Source organism: Anguilla rostrata, chromosome 14, assembly GCF_018555375.3.
Source record: "Anguilla rostrata isolate EN2019 chromosome 14, ASM1855537v3, whole genome shotgun sequence".
Lineage (NCBI taxonomy): Eukaryota > Metazoa > Chordata > Actinopteri > Anguilliformes > Anguillidae > Anguilla > Anguilla rostrata.
In genome coordinates, this window is record NC_057946.1 from 19,798,827 (window position 1) to 19,824,847 (window position 26,021).

General features: G+C 37.7%; 1 protein-coding gene across 2 annotated transcripts in view; it reads right to left on the reverse strand.

Annotated features, from left to right (window-relative positions):
- Positions 1–990: 990 nt before the first annotated feature.
- Positions 991–26,021, reverse strand: part of shc3 (SHC (Src homology 2 domain containing) transforming protein 3) — a 30,019-nt gene continuing 4,988 nt past the window's right edge. For both annotated transcript variants that reach the window (XM_064308178.1, XM_064308177.1), the window contains 11 exons: positions 17,140–17,210; positions 13,240–13,303; positions 12,689–12,808; positions 12,201–12,254; positions 11,545–11,596; positions 11,031–11,160; positions 8,457–8,613; positions 7,564–7,660; positions 6,725–6,916; positions 5,981–6,276; positions 991–5,061 (listed from right to left, as the gene is read on the reverse strand). In XM_064308178.1, the coding sequence (XP_064164248.1) occupies positions 4,933–5,061; positions 5,981–6,276; positions 6,725–6,916; positions 7,564–7,660; positions 8,457–8,613; positions 11,031–11,160; positions 11,545–11,596; positions 12,201–12,254; positions 12,689–12,808; positions 13,240–13,303; positions 17,140–17,210 (1,362 nt within the window). In that variant the 3' untranslated portion in view covers positions 991–4,932. The remainder of the gene's footprint in view (positions 5,062–5,980; positions 6,277–6,724; positions 6,917–7,563; positions 7,661–8,456; positions 8,614–11,030; positions 11,161–11,544; positions 11,597–12,200; positions 12,255–12,688; positions 12,809–13,239; positions 13,304–17,139; positions 17,211–26,021) is intronic.

Sequence of the window (26,021 nt, forward strand, 5' to 3'; positions counted from 1 at the left end):
GTGAAAGGCACATATGCTTGTAAGAGTATAAGCATGCATCATAAATGTGTTTGTACAGTGCGCTGCATTCATGGTGATATTTACACGTAGATGTGTAACTGTAACATTAGATTGTTCAAAAATGTTGCATATTCTGTAAATAATTTGGCATTGTTTTTATGTAAGTGTTCCTTATTTTTTTCTTGTGTTGTTGACAAATTTTAAATGGCATATGGAAAATGTCAATAACATTGCAATGTACTGTACTTCAATCTGTTGCTGAAGCTGAAATATTAATGATTCATGCAGTCAATGAGGACTATACAGTGCTGTGTAACACTTGCTCTGATACAGTATGTCCTTATATGATATGAAACTCTTAATTTAATGCATGACGGACAAAAAATTCTGATGGCAGATTTATATATTTTTCATGACCTAAAAAACAAAGATGGTCATAACATTAGACAAAGCTACTAAAGATGTATACATACTGAAATGTATACATAGGTATTTATGATGCATGAATGTTATTATCATTTTATTTTCTGTTCTTGCAGAAAATAATCCTGGCCACAAGGTAAGGTTTTGTTTGTGTTTGTTTTGTTTTAGTTTTTTACAGTACAAACAATTGGAATAAAGACAGGCATTTAGCACAAAGCATCCTTCATGAAAGCAGTCTAATTTCTGTACTGTATTGTAGGACTAATATTACAAATAAAGTTGATCAAATAATTTGCATCCCTCCAGTGTACAAAACAGTTTAATACATTTTTTTTATTTCAGGGGGTCAGATTTGGTATATTTCAAAATTGGAAATATATCTTTATTAAGGAATAATATCTTGTGAGACTCTATGAACTAAAAGAGTCTCCATTAATTAGACATATTTGACAGCATGTATGTAAGGCTTAGGTACTTGTCAAGCAAAGAGTCTGCTCTGTCAGTTCTGCCCAGTCTCCTCTGGATATTTCTGTGCTTGAATAAATAAAACAAATGACAACACAAAAATACACATTCACTGTTTTATTGCCAACAGTCTTACAGAGTGATGAAAATTCATACAACCAAAGATTAAATCTGTAAACATCTTCAGGAAACAACCACTTTTTAATTCCAAAGGATTTGAGAGTGATTCTATTCACTGTTGTTCAAGTTCAGAATAAATATATTTCAAAAGATAAAAGGGACTGGACTGTTGAATCTTAAGCAGCAATATGTTAGCACTGCAAAGCGCAACCTTTAATGAATGGGCATGCCCTCGAAGAACTTCAGCAAAGGTTTGGCTATTGCACTTAAAAGAACAAACACCATTGATACAATGAAAAGGCACATTTTCAAGGACAAAAATCTGGCAAAGCAATGTAATTGTTAACTCCCTCACTCCCAAACACTAGGTTTTTTCCATGAAAATATGCTACCTGTTATGCCAAACTGACTTTTTGTTTTATCAGTCAAGAAGAGTCCAAGAAAAAGTTTTACGGTACTTCATTTGTGCATTGTACTGAACTGATTGAAAACATTTTTAAAAAACTATGTCTTGAAACAACATGGTGAGTAAAATGTCTACTGGGATGGACATTTAGTTTTTATCACATTCTTTATGTGTATGTGTGTGTGTGTGTGTGTGTGTGAAAAAGAAAGAGAGAGAGAGGGATACTGTATATCTAAAAATATACTTTTCTTGGATTGTTTACATTGTGTATCCACTATTATAATTTTGTGGCTCAATAAGATATTTTCCATTCAATGATTTTAATATACCCTCTGCAGTGGCCTACTGAAATGTGAAAAATAGAAACTACCTTTAAAGCAAGACACTAACAAGTTTTGCAATAAAATGCAAATATCACAATGAATAGGTTTCACAGATGGTTGGAAAACCTAGATTTTGTTTCCTAATGCTCCCATATATTTTGACATCTGAAACAACAATCCATTGAACCATTGTGAATGTTGAACAAAAGCTATTCAGATAGTAGTCTGCAGGGTTGCACATTCGGTACAGTATAGGATGAAGAAACGAATAAGGGGTAAACAAAAACCTGTAAAATTAAAATGTTTATGAACAGTATTTCAAACAGTAGGGTACTGTTAAATAATCATTTCACCCTGGATTTGCATCAAACAAATCAGGATATATAATTTAGTTACATTTTATTTTATATGGTTCTCATGGCAATTCTATATTGTTAACCTTGGTTTTGACCGTATATCTGATAACACTGTTTCAGCAAAGTTGTGTTCAGGAGACAGGTGACTTTCTGTTTCAGGTAAAGGTTCCTTTCTTTTTTGTGAGGTATATACAAATTGCATTCTGTTCTCATCCAAGTGCAAAATGCAGTGATTAAAAATAAAAGTTCAGTTCCATAGATTAGAATCTGAACTGTGATCAATCAATGCGTGAACAATCAATGCGCTGAAGACTGGTCAATACAACTTATTTCACAAAACTATGTATAGAATGCTAGAAAATGTAACCAACAGCAAGCAGTACTATTGGTACTCCAAGTACAATCAAAATAATAGTGATCAAGTGTGCAATTTAAAAAGTATTTTTAAGAAACGTGAGTTATCAACTTGTTTTGGTAACATAATATCAGGATTAAAATAGTTATTTTCTATTGGATATGTTAATAACAGGTGCCCATGAATCTCTATTCTTAGGTTCTTCAGTTAAGTACTGAAAATACTTTTCACACAAAAAAAAAAAAAAAAAATCATGCAGGACAGAACTTCTGTAGGAAAATTAGAATACCAACATACAAAACCAAAATTATTAGTTTGTATTTTGTTTCTTCTTTGTATTTTGTTGACTCTTCTTTTTGTAAACATTGCTTAATTTTTCTCCCAAAAAGAAGCAAAAACTATATAATGAATTAAATTCCCAGTTCAGCTGTAAGGAGAAATACAAGACTAATATTTTAATATTTTTAAACCATTTAAAATAATTTAGCACATGGTTAATTTGTTGCAGGGTTTGTATAATTATTTCTGTCTATGTATACTCCTAATGGGCCTGGTTGATCCACTCTAATACTCACCCTGCTTTTATCACAGGCATGATGCGATTTGTTTTTGAAAATAAATTTGACTGGTAAGATTTACAAATACTTTGAGTAATATTTAATACAAGTGTGTGTTGTCATGCTAAGGACATAAATATAATAAATGAATAAAAGTTTCATATGTTGCTGTTATTTAGTTGTCCATACGGTCTCTTTGTATAGCATTGCATGTCATGTGAACTACCCCATATTTACCAGGGGTAACCGACCCTGTTCCCATAGGTTTTAATTTGAACACTAATTTGGTACACCTGACTCTACTAATTAGCAGCTCAACAAGATCTCTAGCTGTTGAATGGGGTGTGCTTTGTTTGGGTTGGAGTGAAAACCTACCGGACGGTAGACTCCAGGAACAGGGTTGGTTGCCACTGCCATATACAGTAAGTATACAGGGTTAGAGTATGGTTCTGGCTGGCAATGTTACCTATGTAATTTCATTGTAACTACTGTGCAGCTACTGTTTATGTACTATGTGTGTGCATCTTGTTCCATAGTTGCTATTGTGAAGCACAATTTATGCATTGATAAACACAATCGAAATACAAGTTATCTGAATAAACCTACAGTAACCTTTACTCTCCATTTAACTTCCCCATCCTTAGTAATATAGCACAGGTAGCTTTCATTTCCACAGTATTTATTGTACTACAGTGCAATTACATAGGTCCTACTTCAATGAAGTGTGAGCATGTATATATATTTTTGTGAGATAGTACTGTATATGCAACCTAAAAATCATAAGTGAAAACTGACAAATCCCATTTATGTTGTATAGTGTAATTATTATTTTAAATACAGGACATTTTATAAAGATATCAATATAGTGAATCAAGGAGATTCATTTAAATGATTTTCTAATATAACCCCTTGAATTTAGTGATTATGCAAAAAAAAAAAAAATCTGTAACTTAAACATGGTAACACATACACGTGATTTGATTGTGCTATTCATAGGTGAATATTTGTCAAAGAATGTACTTTCTTTTTTAAATTCACAATTCAGCCTGCCAGGGTGCCCCATAAGATCAATCAACTATGACATAAAATCAACCTTGACCTAATTAGCTACACATCCGGTAAGGGTTATAGAGGGATTTCAAACCAGATACAGAGATGTTTTCAAAAGCGTAATACTGTGAGTATACACAAGCACCTCTCAGTGGGTTAAAGGTCTACAAACAATGACCACGAGAACAGTTAATTTTCAAGTCATGCGACTGCAGTGATAAATTAGTGTATTGAATAGAAAATTTCACCTTATTGAAAATCACATTCACAGCACTGTGGGGATTAAGTAGACGTGTCCCAAAATTCTGTGACTACTGTAAAGCAAACAGATACACATCTCTGTGAAAGCATATTCAACAGTGATTTGATAGAATGTTACCAAATGAACTGTTACGCTAGCTGCAATAAAAGATCCTAAAATATTTAAATACTAACTCCTTTTCAAATATTTGATTCCTCTAAGTCTTACCAACAATTGTGTAAATCTGGTTGTGCTTCATAGACAAAACTAGAACATTAGGTTATTCTAAAATACTCTTTTTGCCTCCTTGAGGTCAATTTGCAAATAATCTAAACAGTTAACAGTTGCTTTCTCTTGTTTAAAACACCAAATAAACATCTATTCATTAAACCTATGCATGTCCTCAAAAAATATATAATTTCAATCATCACAACAAAATAATAGTAGTTCTATAAATCGCTTGTCAATTGAAACAAATCTTTCCCCACCTTTGCAAGCAGCCAAAAAGATGCCCACATTCTGAAAACACTGTCATCTTTAGCAATTTGTGACAATAATATATTCTCTGTATTCTTCTTCAAGTTTCAAGTTTGAAAGGAGTAAAGACTTTTTTCTCCAATGCAGCATGATAACTTTTCACTCTTTTCTTGCTACCGGCTGTTTAAGACACAGTTCACTTCCAGCAGAGACTATGGGCAAGTTGTTGTCACGGTGATGGCTAATTAAGTGGCTGATGCTGTCAAAAATGTGATCTTTTGTCCGCACCTTCAGAAAGAAAAGACAGAAACACTTTTTAGACACATTGAGACACATATAAAAGTTTTGTTTTGGCAATATGTCCATGGTCTAAGATGATGGTCATCATGGTCATTCAGTTATTTCATCAGGAGCAGCAATGACTGCTTTTTATTTCTTCTGTTACCGCCTTTTTAACCTACTTGGATCAGGAGATTACATTTTAGGTGTGTTTTTTTTTGTTTTGTTTTTTTGAGAAGAGAAAATCTGAATCATTACACAAGGTTCAGTATGAATTTCTGACAGGGCCTCCTAGAACAGTGGTACTCAACCCTGTCCCTGGAGATCTACCATCCTGTCAGTTTTGATTTCCACCATAATTTGACACACCTGACTTGAGTAACTAGCAGTTCAACAGGATTTCTAGTTGTTGAATGAGGTGCTTTGTTGGGGTTGGAGTGAAAACCTACAGGACGGTAGATATCCAGGAACAGGGTTGGGTACCACCATCCTAGAATATGTTAAAAAACATCAGGTGTTTCTTAAATGGTGCGTACGGTGTGACTCTAGTACCTCTCTGTGCTAACATTATGTTTACATTTTAGATATTAAAGGAAACAGCTGCAGGATATGCAACAAGAAGAATACCAAAAAGTGGTAAAAACATAATCAGTTGATGTGCATGACAGAAAGAAATACTAGAAGAAAGTCTACTTGATAGACTTTGCAGCTGTCATTGTTAAAAATAAGATCATTTCCCTCAACTCCTTTCCCTCTGTTGATTGCCTATGTTGATTTCCTTAGCTTGTGAATGTGACCTGCTTTGCCCACCCACTCACTGTACATAAGAGATGCGGTCATGGATCCTGTGCCCTTATCTTGTTGAGAAGCACATGAATGTGCGTAGTTGTGGAGAATAAGCAGCAGAGTGCAGACCCGGTGGACTCACCGTGCCCTCCGGGTCCACCAGCAGGAGGTGCTTGGTCTGCCCGTTGTGCACGCCCGTCAGGACATACGAGCCCGGGTTGGTGGTGCTCTTTCGCACCAGGAAGTCGCCGTCCTCCCGCAGCAGCTTCTCGGCCTCCTTGCGGCTCATCTCGCGGTGGTACCACGGCTGCCCCTCCAGCTCCTCGTTGGCTCTGAACGCCGCAGCCCGGACCAGGAGCGGGCTGGAGTTGTCCACGGAGGCAACCTTGCTCAGCGCTGGGACCGGAGCCTGGGTGAGGATGGCATCTTCAAAGGGCTCTGGGGATAACAGCAAAGTTTTTTATTCCCCGCAGCTGACTGCGTCACCACGGCTGAGTGCTTTCCAACAATCAATGCCCAAGCCAAACAACGGAATGCTTATTCAATTAGTGAATAACAAAGTCTGAACAAAGAGCATGCATTAAGCCCCTGACGGAAGCATAATGAACTGTGTGTGCAACAAATTTTACTTCTAAATTATACATAGGGCAAGATAGCATATAGGTAAATGTCCAAAACCACAGTGCATGTCATTTAAACATCTAAATTTAGCTATCTAAGAAAGAACTGCACTCTGAAAAAAAAAATCATGGCTTTTGTCCTCTTGCTGAAATGACATTAATAAAAAGCACAGGGAGAGCAAGCAGAAACAATAAGCGTCACACCTCTGCAATTATGCTGCGTGACTTTAATTGGCTGCTGGTAGGCGGTAACAGTCGTTTCTTACTCATATCGAACAGATCTTTCCGAGGACTATCTTTGGCCACCCCCATGGGCGTGTCCGTCACAGTGTCGGACTCTGTCTGCAGCGCTGCCAGGACCTGGACATCGATGTGCTGGGTGTTCACGTAAGTGGGGACGTCCCCCATTTTTGGTACTTGACTTTTACCCTCAGGTAGACTGTATATGTCACTTGAACCTAGATGCAGACAAAAATTATAAATGCAAAAGTTACAGTACAGACCAACTGAAGCACTTTTTTGTGCTCTGTATTTGAATCATTTATATAGCTGATGCTCATGCAACAACAGGAAAGTCATACATTTTTCATTTAAAATCAGGCAGTTCAAAAAAATCATTACTTCAAATACCAGTTCTTAAGGTGCAAGAGACAATCATATTTTCAATGGGAAATGTCCTCAATGAAAATAAATAGTAGCACAAGAACAAATGACAACTAAGTAAGGTTAAAAACAGAATCTAAGCTGAAAATAAAAAGTTGAGTGGCAGATAGAATGTGTGATAGAAAGAATACCTTCTGAATAGCTGAATGGTAAAACCTTTTCACACGTTCATATCATACAACACCTCATTTCACTGTATTCCAACAGTTCTCTCATGAAGAACAATGGATTTGTTCTGTCTCAACATCATAAAAATATTGTAATACAGTAAAACAACAGCCTCAGTGTAGTTTCATGAAGGCTACTATACATCTCAATTTCTTTCTCATCTCAGGCCCCAACAGTCTTAAATACTTACAATACTTTACAATACTTTGCCTGGAATTCCCTTGGTTACTGTGCACTGAATCTAGAATGGACATCTGGCCAGGTAAACTCTTACCCTGTCGAACAGGCAAGGACCTCCTTTCCTCACTCCAGCTCTCCCCACAGTGTCTCCCCTGGTAGTACGTTTGGTCTAGTCCAACCGCTGGACTCGACTGCAGACAAGAGTAACCAGGATAAGAATGAGAGAAACGTATTCGCAGGTGCATTTTTTACAAATCTTGTTTGCGCTGTTACAGACAATTCAAGGAATTTCCTTAGCGTAAGATTTGTGAACAGGTTGTAATCAGGAGGGTTGTATTTATTTATAATAAATGTACTTCTGTTTCCCCATAACATTTCTTTAAAAACTTATTATACAGTAAAGCATGTCAATTTACTAGAGGATTCAGAAGGAAATCGAAGTATTTAGTGATGTCTGCGCAATGACAATCGCTAAGCACAACACTGCTACCAGCATTCATAAAACATTATAATACAAATTATTTAAAGAAGAGGCAGTTACAGTTCTTATAATTCTGAAATTATAAATTTCTATAATATCTACAAATGCAGAAGTGAATCTACGTTTGAAAGACACTAACAGGCTCTCTCTGTTTCACCACAGGTTTGAAATGAAGGAATAATTGAAAGGCTAAAATCCTTGTCTTGGTCATAGCTTTCCCAAAAGGTCTTATTGTATATGTAATACAATAACTGCCTATATATATATACATTACTATTGAAAGAAGTTACGTTTCTTCTATTACTATGTAATATTTTTTTTTTTAAAAAGGTTATACATCACCACAAGAATTCTCACATATACATGATAATACATGATAACCTGTGCACCAATGCTTATGTAATGCACAGAAATAACTATCCAATATTCAACTCAAACAAGAAATAAATGATACCAATTGATCAGTCTTTTTGTGTGGGATACTATCATTGTGTGAATTCCTGTACCTGACTGCCCTCTGCTGGACCAGATGTTTGGTTTTTCAGTCGTGTGTCGATGAAGCCCCCTGGTGGCGGCATCTTCCCTGGTATGTTGTTGTAGTAAGGATGCTCAGCAGTCTCCTCTTCCTCCTCTGTCCACGGGGCCTCCTCCATATTTAGCATGCTATCATACAAACAGTCGGCTTTAAACGACTTATTCAATTTCATAAACTGTTAAAAAAGTCTATTAATTTTTGATGAAAGCTGGATAGACTTAGACCATTAATTACAAAACCGTTAATTAAACCATTTATGTAAGTCGCTCTGGACTAGAGCATCTGCTAAATGCTGGAATGTAAATGTAAAACCCAGTACAGTGAGCATTTTAACAGTTAAACAGCTGGTTAGACAAATAGCATTTACATTACACTTAGGCAAATGTTAGGCAAAGAGCTGAGATGATATCAGGTTAGCAGTGTCACATCAGTTTTTTCAGTGATTGTATCAGGTTATATCAACCTAAACATAACCTTATTGCTAGAGTAGGTGAGGTTGACTAAGGAGATAAGTGGCTTAAGTGGCAAATCAATTTTTCATTACAGCGTCAAAAGTAGTATAAGCAGGATTATTCAACATGGAATAATTGCTCGAACTTTAGGGTTTGTTGAACAAAGTTACAGTTTTTCAGACTGTTGCAAAAGACAGAGACATGAACTCTGAAGTATAAAGCTTGCTAACAGAGTTCAAGTAAAAAGGTGCAGTTTCTATAGATGCTGAACTACCTCTTGGTCTCCTGTAAATCGAACCCTGTATTCAGGCCACAATTGGTAACCAGTCGTGGGAGAAAAGGAGACATGACATGACAAAACAAGCACCAGCGTTCTGTATGAGTTAATGGACCCCATGGCACTTGCATCATAAGACAGTTCCAAGGTCCATTCGAGATGGCCCAAGGCTCTGGACAATTAGCTGAGTAACATATGTAGAAAAGGATGGATTTCGCAGATATTACCGAGATAGAATCAGCAGCTCCTGGTAACTGTTACAATATCCTTAGTGAAAAACAGCTTGTTATCCAGCACAGATTCTTGGTGGTCTGGAATGCAGACACCATTGTGTTATCAAGGGTAATGGAGAGCTATGCGAGGGGGAGGATAAAACTGATAGATAGAATATCCCAGTTTTGACTAGATTGAGTTTGAGATGCCAACTGATTATTCAACTGGAAATGCCATAGACGCAGACTGCTGTATGAGGCGATACACACAGCAGTGGGTGGAAAGGGCAGAAGAAGCTATGTATTATCCATATAGCAGTGGTAGGAGAAGTCATGGGAGGATATTATGAACCAAGGCATTCTGTGTAAGAAAAACTGAAGTGGACTAAGAGTAGATACCATGAAGTGGAATTTAGGAGACCTGTGCTGCTGCCTCTCCTAAAAAGTCAAGGTTTTTGAGACATGGAATACACGGAGGACTGTGCTCACAGCATAGCTGACTTCTTGGTGAATCTTACCTCAAATCTGACTGAGAAATTTAGCCAGTGTCACACTGACACGCCCAGCTTCTTTTTTTCATAGGCAACAAGCTTGCTCAACTAAGCACAGCATTTCCACATAGCCAAGCTGACCTACCACAAAATTGTTTTCTGACACCAAGTTCATGCAGCCAGGTTATTTCCCCCCTGACACTAAACCAGCAATCTTTGAGTAACAGGCCCAGTTCCCTAACCCCTACACTACAATGTAACCCCATATAAATACATGGTATTGTGATTGTTTTTACATGTTCATGCAGTTCTTTTCTATCCATACCAAATCACAGCTATACAGTAATACAACATATGTATTATCATAAATCTGTTTTTATTAGCTATAAAGACTGTGTCAAATAACACAAACATAAAGCATTAAAAATGCTCAATGTGGAAACTAAATCTTCAGTTTTATATTTCTATTTTTAAAATTTCTATCGTTAAAAATATACAGGTAGTGAACAAAAAATGGCAGCACCTGGGTAAATAAGAAAGTACTATGTTCAAATTACAGACCCATACATGGGAGTGGCTCATCCATTAATCCAATAATACCCAAGCATGCAAAGGATATATAAAAATTCTGGACAGGCCTGGTTGCCTATAATTATGGCTAGCATGGATCTTAGACCTCAGCAACTTCAAAAGAAGGGTAATTGTTGGGGTGTGTTCAGCACAAGTTTCAGTGATCATAAGACAGAGACAGCTCAACTTGTTGTCTAAGGTGATGTCAGTATGGAAGACAAGAAAAATATATCCTCATCAAAGGGCCTATTCAAAAGAGCATGTTGCTCATGCATTATTTTGAAGTGCAAGCCAAAACAGGCAAGCAACCGCAGATCAGCTGATTGCAAATTTCAACCTGGAGTGAGAACAGTCACTTAAATCAAATATCGTAACATCCCATCACCGTATTAAGTGACTTTGGCATTCCAATGTTTTGAAATACTTGTAATTACAGTTTAACCCAGTGTCCAAGAACCATTCCACATAACTCTCAGTCACCTACTGAACCAATTAAATTCCTCTTAAATATCTGCATCAGAGAAAAACGTATATCAGACCCACCTATCATGTAAGGTAGGAAGCTTGCTGGAGGGACACTGCAGGTATTGTTGGAAGCGGAGATCGAATGCCTGACCGATGGTGCTGATGACATCCTGAGCCAGACCATCGGAGCACTCCAGAATATGACACGCTTCAGAAGGGAATCACACAGGCTTTCAGAAACCAATTAAGCACTGGTAATACCCTAACAGTAAATTAAACCTACTGTACAAGTTTTTACTTTCATTAAGTGCAATGTCTTTTTCTTGTATTGTTTCATGAACGTGAGTGATTTTTTTTTCTTCAAAAAAGTAGTAATCTAGCGAGAACTTCTGTAGATGACTAGCTTGCAGCGTAAATATCTGAAACTTAATTTTAAAAAACTTTAAGTAAAAAACTAGAACTAACTAAAATATAAACTATGTATCCACTTTGTTTCACACTGGATATCAAGTATGTAATTTATATACAGCTGTGTTATATATGATAATGAACAGGGGAAAAAAACAAAGTTGTGAGACAATAAAAAGAGTACCTCTTCGGTTAACAGGATCTTTAGCTACATAGGCAACATAATCCGTAGTGTCCTGCAATAACACAAAGACAATTGAGTGTAAATCAACACTGTGCTACAAAACATCATTCCAAAGCATGAAACACATACTAAGACCAAAATATCACTGCATGGTTATATAAAAATATAAGCCAACACTATCCTGGTCACTCTAGCAACTGCAATGCTAGTGTGATGTTATATATTTACTTAAAAGTTCCATTTTTGTTTTATCTCCAAAACAGAGTTCAGACCCTCACTTAAAAACTGTCTTGCAAACCAAAACCATATGTGAACTAAGACAGTTTATTTCAATAATGTTTTCATTCTCACCACTGAGGTACATGTCTATTAATGGAGTGACCTGTATACTGTTAGCTTGCAGGATAGTTTTTCCTCATCTCAGCCACTGAACTCTGTAGCAGCTTCAAAGTCACCATTCACCCCAAAAGAGGTTTCCCTAACCTGTTTCATACTTGCTGTCCCACTCAATATTGAGGTACAGCCTGATCTAAGTGTCCAGGTAGCACGATACACCTATCCACTTCCAAATGTTTGACTGATTGATTGACTGTAGGAAACTGAGTAGGATATCTCCCTACCCCAATCAAAAATGGCAGCAGTCAGAAAAGTCTTACCGGATCTCCACCAGATGCAAACGAAATTGACTGCATATGATGATTTGCTATTATCTGTTGGATGAAAAGAATATAAAAGTATTCAATGATTTTAGTCTGGCAATGCACATCAAAATATACAGTGACTTTGTCCCAAACATTATGGCGAGCACTGTATGGATAGCAATTCCATTGCATGTTTATTTGAGTAAAAGATATTTTTTTGTTCACATAAGCTGTGATTAATTTGCTGCGATTTCCTAGAGTAATGTGCTTATTAGTCATTGTATAGTCGATGACAGTAGGGAACAGTATGTTATGTTTATATTTGCTTACTACATGTGTGTTACATCACAGGTTTCATATGAATAGAAAACAAAAATCAGTATAAAAAAACACAATAAAATATTAAAATACTTTAACCACAAGGACAATGTTGCATTATGGTAATTATTAAAGTATTAAGTCTTGTGATCAACCTAGCTATGAACCATTAAAAGCCTGGCTACCTGTTTAGAGTCAGGTGTCATCAGGTTCAGACTGCTGGTTGAGATGTTCAGGTTGATGCTCATTCCTGCAAACTGTAAGTTGCTCTTCCCGAGGATACTGGAGAGGGCTTTGGTGGGAGGCTGGAGGGAGAATCAGCATCATGTTACAGCCTCGCTCTCGCTGTTATTCACTTGCTTGGTACCGCTATCAAAATAAATCTGTTGTGCATAGCTTATGTTTAATCCTATCTGAACCAATCCATAAAGGGTCAATTTACTGTACCCAAAGGTAGTAGCAACGTCTCACTTTGGAAACATGCAGCCAGCCTGTGAACACACAACCCCTTTAAGGCCCTAGTCCTGATCAGTGCTACGCAATGGTGTGCTTTGCAAGTCTGGATGCTGGAAAATACTGCCTTTGATTAGTGATATTTTGCACTACATGACTCATTGGGTACACTGTGTGTGTTCCCAGCCTTTGAGTTGTAGGCTGCATCTACGCCCACGCAGTCCCATACACCACAGCCCCCCTGCAGATCAGCATTTTCAGCACTGTCAGCCTCGTTCTGTACCTTTCTCTTACGAAACACTCCTCTGGCACCTGGGATAGCCTCACATACCGAACTGATGGCTTCCCTGGGGGGCAGAAAGAGAGAAGCAGTGAGACCTTGAGAAGTGAATGACAGTGGTTAACTGGATATTCATATTTTGGTAGCATAGAGCAGTCATAATAACACAACATATGGACTTCTGTAATGCAAAAATAGATTTTATGCAGTATTCACATAACTCCCATTTTCTTCACTAGAAGTAATACCATAGTTCGCTCATAGATTTTAAAATTTTTTGCTAAGCTTTTAAATGCTTTTTGTCAGTTCTATTGATAACGCAGCATAAAAGAAGATACCAAACATAATCTAGCTGCTAAAACGCATCCACTGGTTTCGAATTCTGAGACAGAAATAATTTAAGTATTATTCCCAGCATGCACAAGGACATTGGTACCCTATCTCATTCACAAAATTACACAGCAACACTGACAAGTCATACAAACTTTATCATTCACACAAATTAATATATGCTTTATATGTAGTATATTTCATTGTCATTTCATCTTTTATACAGATTTTAACCCAAATTTTGTATCACCCATGAAACGCATTTACTGAGAATTGAAATGTTGACACGGTTGAACGATGATCCTTGCCTGCTTAAAACTGCTCCAAAACTTGCCCCAGTAAGCAAGAGACAATTCAGATCCAATTCAAAATTCAGCCGATTTAAATCTCAATTTGGCACCTCTAAGCTAGCACAAAAGTCAAGTTGTGTGTGGAAAGGGGAAAAAAAGCTTATGAGGTGGGGTCACGTTGGCTACTGGGACTGCTGACCAATTATAGAATCGGAATGGAAATACTGTTGACCATTGATCACGTATCATGTTAGTTCATACAGCATCTCTCCACTTCTTAAGGATCAGGCTAAACTGATAAAGCACATTAAATATCCATACAGTCTCTAGTTCTCTGTAGTTCTTTAACAAGCTCTGTCAGCTTGTCTTTTTGCTTTGCTGTACACACAGAACAACCAATATTTCAATAATGTTCCAGAATTTCTTTTTTTTTCAGGTCAAAAGGCCACATATGATGATTACCTAGGTCAATTAATGCAGTAATAATCAATAAGCCTGATTTAACTGATAAAACATTTGGTTGTTAATATGAGGACCTTAACTACTTAAATTGACTCCTCCTCTGTATCGTACGAAAGTATCATACCTCCTCTGTATCATACCAAAGAACAAATTCAGATAAGAAAAACATGATGAATGCTTAAATGGTCATGAAAACATTCTTATGCCCAGTTTATAATGAAATCTGATTGTACATGTGTTTTGTGAAGGAGGCCCAATCATTGTAATCAGATCTTAACCGGATGCCATTAGGGCTAAAACTAACAGGAAGAAAACATCTCAGGATGGTTACTGGTCTTGCACATTTCAGTCTAATCAGCATTGTTGTCAGATGTTGCTTGGAGACAGCTATAGTCAGCTAGTGATGGAATGTTAATGAGAAACTCCTGCTAAAATGCTCACAAGCTAACTCAAATTCTGAGCAAGAGCAGAGAATTATTGGGAGTCAGTGGGCATGTGGATGTCAAATTAATGTAAATAAAATAAAATCGAAATTACCTTCAGTCCCAATTTCCCAAAACGGACCTGGCCACTTACACCATTCGCCGCTGTCATAAGTAGCATTATCTTTCAGCCAAACGTACTTGTGTTCAAGAAGCTGCTTAAATGCTGATGTGTATTTTTTTTCCCAACTCATATCTTTAGATCCAGGAGACAGATCTTTACCAAATGCAAGGAAAGAACTGTGGCACACAGATGGGAAATGCAAAATCCCCACCCATTTGACCCACTTAGGGCTAAAAAAATAAACTGAAAATCTCAAAATCATGTTTAACATGCATCCTCATAATATTCAAATGTATTTTTGACAACAGAGAAAATATAGAGAAGTACAGAAAAGGTTTGGTTTCCCTCAAAACAGACAGATTTTCTAAAAATTCTCCTAATTTTCTCAAAATTCTTTTAAATTTCATTTAGAGGTGCAGAATGTAAGTTTGGAGAAACGAGCAAGAGACAGCTGGAGTTTGGAAAAACATTCCACCCCTCTGACCCCCCTCCCCTCAGCTGTCCCTCCAAAGCCACTCCCTCCAAACACATGAATGAGTGACATCTGAGTACTGGAGAGAGAGGACAGATTATGTGACCCGTTCTTTTATAATCAGTCATAAATCGCTATGGTCAATTTCACGTAAACTGATGTTTTTTCTTATTAAATTATATTTTTGTCATGTTAAGGGTTTCATCTTGGCTTTTTGTTTAAAATGACAGCACCAGAGTTTTGCATATTTCGGAACCTATCTAACAGCTTATTGCCATCAGTCATATTTTCAGGTTTTCACTGAAATTGAGACTTCGAATAAACTGACTAGCGTAGCTACATGAGAACTGCGTGAAATGTAACCGATTTGCGTGCGTGCAGTCCTAGCAAACCACCAAAGTTGCATATTTTCTGAGGAATTGACGAGTAGAGTGACAGAGCGTATGCTCTGCGTAGGCGTACTCAAAGGAGAAGGGAGTGAGAAATGTGTTGAATTCATTACAATCAAAGAAATAACTTTTTTAAGTAGTACTTTGTATTTCTTTAACTACTTTTTAATTCTATGCTTTGTCATGCACAATTTAGAGCTTTTTTCTGTGTTCATGCCTCGATACAAAACCGCTATAACATAGAAATACAGACGTTGAAATTGATTCGTCTGTGCCCTTTATTTCAATAATATAGTTTTGCAATATATGGTTTTGGAATCTTTATGAAATTAGGTTGCTGCTAGTGCAGAATCGATGCAACATTGTATATGTCATTGCATGGCAGTAGGTAGAAAAAACCTGGCCTTTCTAGAGTTAAAACATTACAGACAGGTTATTGGCTAATGACACACCCAGAACTGGCTAAAATTTTATCCAAATACAAAAACAAATACAAATAATTTTGTTGGTTGAACAAATACAGACACAAACACAAACAGTGGCATCTCCATCCACCCCCTAATTTGGAGGTATAGCTTTAGCACTAGCTGTCTCTGCAGTAATGTTACCTCTGCTCTGCTTTTATCTGTGTAGCCCCACCCACCCTGTCTTCTGTGGCAGTGCAGTGAACTAGCAACAGGTTTGACAGACAAGCAGGCAGGGCAGAGAGCTGTCCTGATTGGTTGATAAGATTCAGGCACTGTAAAATTTGGAATGGCTGATTTCAGAACCTGGGGCAGTCAGAGAGACCAGATTTTTTTAGACCTTTAATTTATTGATATCTGTCAGGATGTGAGGGAAATTTACCCAAATATTAACAAAAGTGGTCCACAGCAAACTTACATACTGCACCATTAAGAAATAGATTTTCTCACATTCTGCTGTTGAAAAAGCACCTAACTTCTGGAAACGTAGCACTACAATGTGGACTATAAGCTGTTTGTATGATTATTCCATACTTTTAACTTTTATACATTTTGGATATCCCTTTTAGATGCTATTCTGGGTTATAAGATTGCACATTTTTAAAACAAATGCAGATGAAGAATGTTTTTTTTGTTCTTGTTGCAAAGGAAGACTATTACTGAAGTCAATCGGCTTGCACAGTTCTTTGCAGTCAATTGAGAGCCATATTGTGAGACCCTGGACACATGTTAATGCTGACTCCAGTAACTCATGCAGAAAAATGGATGTGACACACTGTATTCAGAAATGTCTCTGCCTCAGAGCCTTCCTGCATAGATCGCCTTGCTGTTCAATAAAAACAATGGTAGATACAGGCAATGGCTTTTTGTCGGTTATTTTGTGATTAATTACTTCCACCCACAGCTTCATTAAAAGATAGAACATGCTATAAATAACCCTTTTGTCTTACCTGGTTATTTGTGATCTTGTATTGAAATCTAGTGATCTCATTGAACGAAGAACTTCTATACATCCCAAATACTGAAAGAAAAGAAAAATATATATCACAAAACTGTTTCTTTAACAAGAAAATGTCATCACCATGTCACAAGTGAAACATGTTATCAAACTACACTCTATTCACTTTGATATGACCTTGACATGTAGAAAAACCAATACTGTGCCCCAGACAGACAAAATTACTGAACCCTCAGGTCAAAGGTGATAACTATACATGTTTAATAAGGGGGGATTTGTTAGGGTTTAGTTAGGTACTGGCGCTGATACTGCAAAATTATCTGATTCCAAAAGAAAAGAGTGCAATTTTTTTAAACGTTTTTTTTCTTTAATGACATCAAGTCATAAGTTTTTTCCTCTGGTTTTTGCTGTTGAGTGAAAATTGTTTTTGACATAACATTTCATTTATCGATACATACCAAATGTTAATGAGCCTCAACATTTCAATAAAGTACATATAAAGTATGAATGCGGATCAATAACCATAATCATCCTGAAAATCATCATCAACAATATATTTACTGTTTCTGGATTGGGCCACATTGGTGTGGACTGGTCGAATAACGATGAGTGGGACAAGATGATGCAAGCACAGTGACCTAGAAGAGCTCATTTTCTTTTCCCAAGACACACCTGCCAGTGAAATATGATCCTATTACTCTAATTGTGTCCCAATCCCATGTAGTAAAATAACCGCCTACATGCTTTCTCTGACTAATATGACTAGCAGGGAACATTTTGTTCTGGGAATGTGGTTCACTTAGCCAGACAAAATAAACAAAAACAAAAACCATGTGCACAGTTAAGCTTTTATTTGTATGCTCTACTTCACATCAGCAGCAGTTGTCATTAAAATTAAAACTATTTTCATATGAAACTGTATTAATTTTATCACATGGGGTGTAGTTATGTGTGTATATATACACACACACAATACTTTTATTTTTAATAGCACACAATGTGATCGCCCACAGCTAGGGATGGTTCAGTCAGTCAGCATCTGTATGTCATCGCTCTCTAGCAACCTCTGCTGGTCACATGTCGGCCCACAGTCTGCTTACTAAAGCTGCACATGCAGTGTCTTTCTCTTACTCATGTCTGTGCAGGCTTGGCTTGTTAGCTGTGTTGGTAAAAGAAGCATCACGTGCTTTGGAGGAGAGTGCCTGCTTGTCCACACTGTCCTGTATTGGTGGAGATTGCAGTATGAACTGTGTATGTGATTGTGCATTGCATATTGGGATGAAAATGAGGGGAAAGCATTAAAGATTAGAACATAATTGTTGTTGCATAACATTTAACTTGAATATTAATAGTTTAATCAATAGTATTAATAATAAAATAGCTTTCAGAAGAGACGCATTAAAAAATGATAAATAAAAGTGGTGAATATCTTGCACACAGTTCCAGCAAAAGACTAGGGTTATTTTGGTGAAATCATGTCCATAAGAAGAGACTAATTTTTCTACATCAACAGAGTTTGTTACCACATATTGTACTGTTTTAAAAATATGTTTTTTTTTTTTGGTTTTTTTTTTGCCTTTTAAGATTTGGAGATACTTCTTCAGCTACATCCCAGAATTCATCCAGTGCCATTGCAGTGCCCTTTTCTAGCACAAATTATTTATAATCGCCCAGCTCGAATCTACATTTCTCATCAAAACCTGGAAATAAGTCTAGTGGGAGGGCTGTCATGTCTAGTCTGCATTCTTGTTTGGGATCAAACATACTGACAGCCTTTATAAATTTGTGAGCTGAGTGACAGAAATGGGGCTTATGTCTCAGGTGATCACAGCTGTAATACGTTGTTGATTCGTCTGTGACCAGAAATAGTTGTTTTGATCAGTTCTTTAATTTAGATTTTATGCAAAGCAGCAGCCTGTGACACATGATGGATGTGTCTATAAGATGGAATTGCCCTGCCGTTCATTATGTCCTTGATTAAAAATCCATGGAATTTGGGATAATTCATTTCCACTGGAATTTGCACTTAAGAATGCATGTGTTATATTTTTACTGACATCCAGCCAGCAGTAAGGGCTGTCTTTTCTTTGCCTGACATATGATTCCTCCTCTGTGTTGATCTCAGACCTTAATTAACATTTGTTTGTTTGTAATATTGGTCTACTGTTGTCTTTGTGTGATTTATTGTTAAATTGCAAGTTGTGCAAAATAAATAAAATCCATTTGCATGCAGTAAGCCAGATACTATTGCACTCGTTCTTGAACCATTAACCAGTTGATACCCTATACTAGCCACTGAATAGCTGGCGGGTTATCGGAAACTTTTGTAAGGTCATTAGAAACTCTATTCAGGTCAATTAAAATGTATTTGTATAGAGGTTTTTACAAAAACACTGTCACTCAGACATCTAATTTATCTTAATTTTATCAAATCTCGATTTCTGCACTGGCATGCTGGTGGTAGGCTCAGAATTTGGAGTCCATCCTGCCATGTGTCAATGGTGCAGGCTGCTGGTGGTGAAATGGTGTGGGGAATGATTTCTTGGCACACATTAGGCCTCTTAATGCATATTGAGCATCATTTGAATGCTACAGCATACCTAAGCCCAACTGTTGTTGACCATACCTTTATGGCTAAGGTCTATCCTTCTTCAAATGGATACTTCTAGTAGGATAATGCACCAAGATCCCCAATGATTCAAAACATTGTCCTGTTTTTTGTCATGAATTATTATTATTATTATTATTATTATTATTATTATTATTATTATTATTATTATTATTATTATTATTATTATTTTATTTTATTTTATTTTATTTTATTTTTTTGGAGCATTAAGCAGTCTGCTAGACCCCCTCCTATCTGCAGCTCGTCAGTCTATATCCAGTGAGCTCCTTCCTTTCCTGTCCTCCATTATTAATGCCTCCCGTGCATGTAGTCATGTTCCCTCTGACTTTAAAGTGGAATTTCACTTTATAACACTTCTGGGGTCATTTTCACACCTACCCGGGCTTTTGTGTGCACCCCAGACCCCCAGTGTGCACCCCAGTTTTTAGGTTGCTTCATTCAACATCAAACTCTATGTTAGACTCATTGTAAACACACGTCCCTGCTTCTCATGACTGATATTGTCCTTCTAATGCATGTGTCGCCCTTCATTTTTCGATGAGTTATTTCTTTTTAAATGTCTAACGTTAGAAACAAAGACCTATTTTTTTAGCTCATGTCCACATAGCAGTATGGTTTCCGTTTTTTTTCTTTTTCGATTTCGTTTCGCGGCAAAATCGAGAAGAAGCGAAGCAAAACATTCCGTTAACTTAGCATTGAGATAGAAAAAATTAACATCTGCACGCTTTCGTTTGATGTGATATCGGTGTAATAATGAGGTGCATTGTACCCGGTTGTTATAATGCCCCCGTTAAACTTGCCTTGAAAGCACATTTTCATAGTTTTCCACGCAATGCAACTTTGTGCCAGACATGGCTGGATGTAATCAGACACCCCAACATAACAGCCAAAGAAGTTTGCAAACGAAAACTAAGGGTATGTAGCGACCACTTTGAAGCCAGCAACTACCAAGGCGACCGTCTGAAGCCTAGAGCTGTACCCACCGTTTTCCCATTGTTGGTAGAACCATAATTGGTAGAGGTAGGTTCTAAGCGGGCTGGCTAATGCTATCGCGTCTGTCTGTGATACATAGGATGTCTACGGTAACAATTAGACAGCTTGCTGGCTGTTGTTATAGGGTGGCCACCATCCATTTATTTCATCCTCAGACATTTTCGGTTTCACTAACTAGTAGTAATACAACACTATTTCTACGACCAACCTAATGTTATTAAGGGCGACACATTCATTAGAAGGACAATATCAGTCATGAGAAGCAGGGACGTGTGTTTACAATGAGTCTAACGTGGAGTTCGATGTTGAATGGGATTCTATTGGATGGGGGGGGGGGGTTTGCTTACGCGGGTATATCTAAATATCTAAATATTGAAGCAAGCAACCTAAAAGCTGTCTGGGGTACACACAAAGCCGGGGTAGGTGTGAAAATGACCCCAGAAGTGTTATAAGTGAAATTCCCCTTTAAGATGGCTTGTGTTACCCCGTCTGATATCACAAAGTGTTGAATGCGGATCTGTCCAAAACCCTTGAATGAGCAGAGCTTAATCAGCTGTCATCTTTTCTCCATCAGAGCAACCTGCTCGACCCTCACCAGTCTGGCTTTCGAACCGGCCCTCAATCGACACTGCCCTCCTGGCTGTGATGGAGGCACTTGCCACTGCAAAGGTCTCATCCCTCTCCTCTGTCCTGATCCTCTTAGACCTGTCTGCAGCATTTGACATGGCCAACCACCAACTACTCATCTCCACATTGGCTGATATAGTCGTTTCTGGGACTGCCCACTCTTGGTTTGCTTCCTATCTTGTAGATAGGTCCTACCAGGTCAACTGGATGGGGTCTGTCTCTGCACCTCATCTCCTTTTTACAGGAGTTCCACCATGATCTGTACTGGGGCCTCTGCTGTTCACCATTTACACTAAATCCCTTGGCTTTGTCATTAATTCAAATGGCTTCTCTTTTCAAAATTATGTTGATGATACACAACTCTTCTTCTCTTTCCCTCCCTCTGCCATACAAGTTACTGAGAGAATTTCTGCTTGTCTGGCTGACATCTCGACATGGATGACCAGGCATCACCTGAAGCTCCACCTGAGCTGCTGTTCATCCCTCAAAGACCTCCCTACTACAGGAGCTCTCCATCACTGTCGATGGTACCACAGTGATTGCCTCTCACTCGGCAAAGAGCCTGGGGGTGGTCCTGGATGACCAGCTGTACTTCATGGAGCACATCATGGCAACATTATGGTCCTGCAGATCCCTCCTGTACAGCATCAGGAAGATTTAGCCATACCTGACCATGGTAATCTCCCGTCTAGATTACTGCAACTCCCTCCTTGCAAGCCTGCCAGCCTGTGCTATACAGCCACCACAACTTATCCAGAACACTGCTGCTCGACCAGTCTGTCGCTCCTCTGCTGAGGTCACTCGACTAGCCAGTGGTCGCCACCAGGATCAGGTTCAAAGCCCTCACCCTGGCCTATGCTGCAGCTGTCAGGACATGATTCAACCCTACACCCCAGCTTGACTACTCCACTCCGCTGCAGTGAGGCAACTTGCACTTCCTGCCATCTGTGTGAATGGTTCTTGCTCGACCCAACTATGGAGCTTCTCCACCCTAGCTCCCAAGTGGTGGAACGTACTCCCCATTCCTCAACGAACCACTTGGTCATTGCCCATCTTCTGCCATGGTCTGAAGATGCATGTCTTCAGACTGTACCTGAACTAACTGTCACTACTCTCAATATAGGATCACTCTTATCACTTGTATCTTTCTATCTTGTTCCCCACTTTCAGGGGACCTGTGTTTTGTAGTTGTTCCAATGACCTTCGGTATGCACTTATTGTACGTCACTTTGGATAAAAGTGTCTGCTAAATAAATTTAATGTAAAATGGAAGTAAAACTGTAGTTAATATATAGTTTGATAACAGTTATGCATCTTATAAACATATGTTTATTTCTTTAAAGGGAAAGAGAAAGTGGGTTCATCTGTAGCTGCTAAAGCTGCAGGCTATTTCAGTATGCCAGTCCTGCTTAGCTGGCATGCTAGTTTCTAAGATTTTTATTTATTTATCTGTAAAATATATTATATATTGTAAAGAATGGTCTAACATATAAATAGAACCTCTGGTAGTCCTATAGCACGCAGAAAACAATGGACTAAACTTTATTTTTCACCCTTCTTCCGATACTAATCCCGCTGCTGGTATGCACATAAAGCCCAATTTCAGTCTTAATTGGTCTGAATACCTAGTTCCAATCATTGGAAGTATTGGAACTTTTATTGAAACCAGGTGTTAAGATAAGATGAGATTTAAAAGGAGTATGTTGACCAAATACAGCAGTGGTGGGTTTGGCATAAGAAAAAGGCTGTTTATGTTTAAAAGGATGTTATACCTATGGTAAAATTAAATCATTAACTCCAGCAAGGACCAAATACAAGCCCCCCTCCACAGGAAGCACAACCCTCCCAAATGGGTCTTGGGATCAATGATATCAAGCCTTCCCCAAACTTAACCAAGAAATGGTTACCTATCCAAAGAATTACTGTTTTGCTATTGCTGTTGAAGGCAGTCTGCACATGCGCACCAGAGTGTCTGAATGACATTGAAAGATTCTGTATGGAGGAACGGTCAAAGACCCCTTTTTTTGCTCATCTTTATCAAAGGTGCCAAGAACAAGGGCACTGTATGTCCAGGTCTGCAACTGCACCATGTCGGCATACCTCCCATTAGAGGCAAAATAATAAGAAAGAGAATATTATAAGAAATCATCTACTATGTTTTCACAGTACAGCATTTGCATACTTTTATAAACAGAGGAACATTTTGGCCTATATGCAGCATTTACAAAATGAATCTGTGCCCCATGAAGTATTGGTGAAGAACTCTGGAGTATGCTATATGGACAACCCAACAGGCTAATAGCAGGGTCAAAAGGTCAGAACCATGCAGTTAAACCCAGTTCTGTATATGGTGACACAAAAGCAAGGAACACAAACAATGGAATACTCCCTGCTGGCAAATGTCATGACACCATCCAAATGTACATCTATGACCTACATAAAGAATCATTATGTTTCAGCACAAAAGGGATGACAGGCTATGCTAACAAGCTCCTCCCCTCGACCCCTCCCCCCATGAACAAACGCATTTTAGAGACAAGTTGTATCTTGTACATATAGCAGAGCTGAACCTTGGAGACCGGGAGTCAAGAGGCAATGCCTGATAGTAATATTTACATGAGCCAGATAGGTTCCATTCTATGCATGTTCCCATGGATTATGATTCAAAATGGCACAGAACCCGTGTTCTCTCATTCCTCAGTTCTTTGTCTACAACCTTTCACAGATTGTCTGACAATGATGGATCACAACCATGACCCATTAAAGTACATAATAATAATAATAATAATAATAATAATAATAATAATAATAATAATAATAAGTATACGTTTGATTTAAAACACATTTATCCATTATCTTTACCCATAATTTGGAATTAATTAGCAGGCAGAGACGGACAAAATATATCAAAACATATTTGGGACATATATAGTCTAAAAGCAAAAATTTCTCAACTGCAGAACAAGGATCTATATTTGGGAAGAGAAATAATATTGACCATGGCCTAATTTCACATAACCATTTCAACATTATTAAATCTTAGAGCCAATCCATGTCACCAGTCCAAAATTTGTTACTATGGTTTTGGGGAAACTAGGCTGTGATTAATGATGCAAGTCACAATCATATCACGTTTTACATGAATGTTGTTAAACATTTTTACCAATATGTAAAACAAGCTATTATTTCAAATTTACAACAGAATTACAGAATATATATGTACATATACTGTATATGATGTATATATGATGCACTGGCCCACAATTTTGGCTTTTTAAAAAAAGTTAGTGGGACTAAGATACTTAGCTACAGTAGTTAGCTAGCTTATCTGCAAGTGCCTAGCTTGCTAATTAACATCACTTTAACTTTTGAATGTTATCAGTACCAGAAGGGCACACATACAGGAGTAAAATAACTGAGCAAACAAAATGCGAAATGCATAAAATGCATAGCAACATACTAATTGTCTAATAACAAAGCATCATTTATTTTCAAAGAGAGATTAGCTGGATAGCTTCAAAGTTAATCTAAGATCATACTGAGGGGAAATGGGTGGGGCAAGAGTAGAGAGCACATATTACTTGAAAAGTAAAGGAAAGTAAAGATATATGAGGCAAATGGCCATTTAAAGGCAGAAAAATGCTCTGTTTATCGTGTAGACAGTCCAACATTCATCTCATTACTGACTTCTATCCATCCAGATGCACACTTTCTTTTCTTTTCAACTGTGCTTATTGTTTTAATTTTATTTATCATTTACTGGATTTGCATTCTGAAAGCAAGGCAGCATATTTCACTAGTTCCACAGATAAAAAGATGGCCTTTTCTATTTGCTAATCATGGATACTTCAGCACTTACAGTATGAACTCAGTTTGAAAAAAATGAAACTTCTATAGAAGTATTGCTTCTACTTCTCAATGTGTGATGTTAATGAGAATTGGCTGTTTTGATAAGCAGAACTAGGAATGTTAAGGCAGTTAGGAAATTTTTGTACTGGATTATAACCTATGAATTTAAATGCCAAATCGCTTGAATCAAGCAATAAAGGTCTGGATATAACACAAAATGGAATACCTGGGGTTGCCGGTGTTGGACAGGGAAAAATTAAATGTGTAAAGAAATGGATGAGAGCATGGACTAGCTCAGGGACAGTATAACATGATCAGCAATATACAATAAAACTCTGTGCTCGAAACAGACCCCTCCTCTGGTTATATGAATCACAATAAAGCTTGATTCATCACATCCAGATAAACACAGTTTAATCCACAAAATGCCTGGGAAAAGCCATGAAAAATTCCATTATTACTTGTCCAACATTTACATATTAAAGTTGATGTGAAAGGGACTTCGCATTGAACTCCAGGGTGACATAACTGTCCATAGTAGACTGAGCTCTGCAACACCGTTTCCCATTCAGAACTTGGAATAAATCAAGTACAGGGTTGGGCCTTGTACAGAGGTTGGTGTTCTGCTGTTTAAAGTGATATGCACTGGAATTATATGGAGGATGTTATGGTATTGCATATATCCAAGTTCTCAGGTGTGAGCAGGTTGGGAAATATTAAGCACTGGCCCATAGATGGTTAATAAGATATGACTTTGCACTCAAAGAGGCATTTCT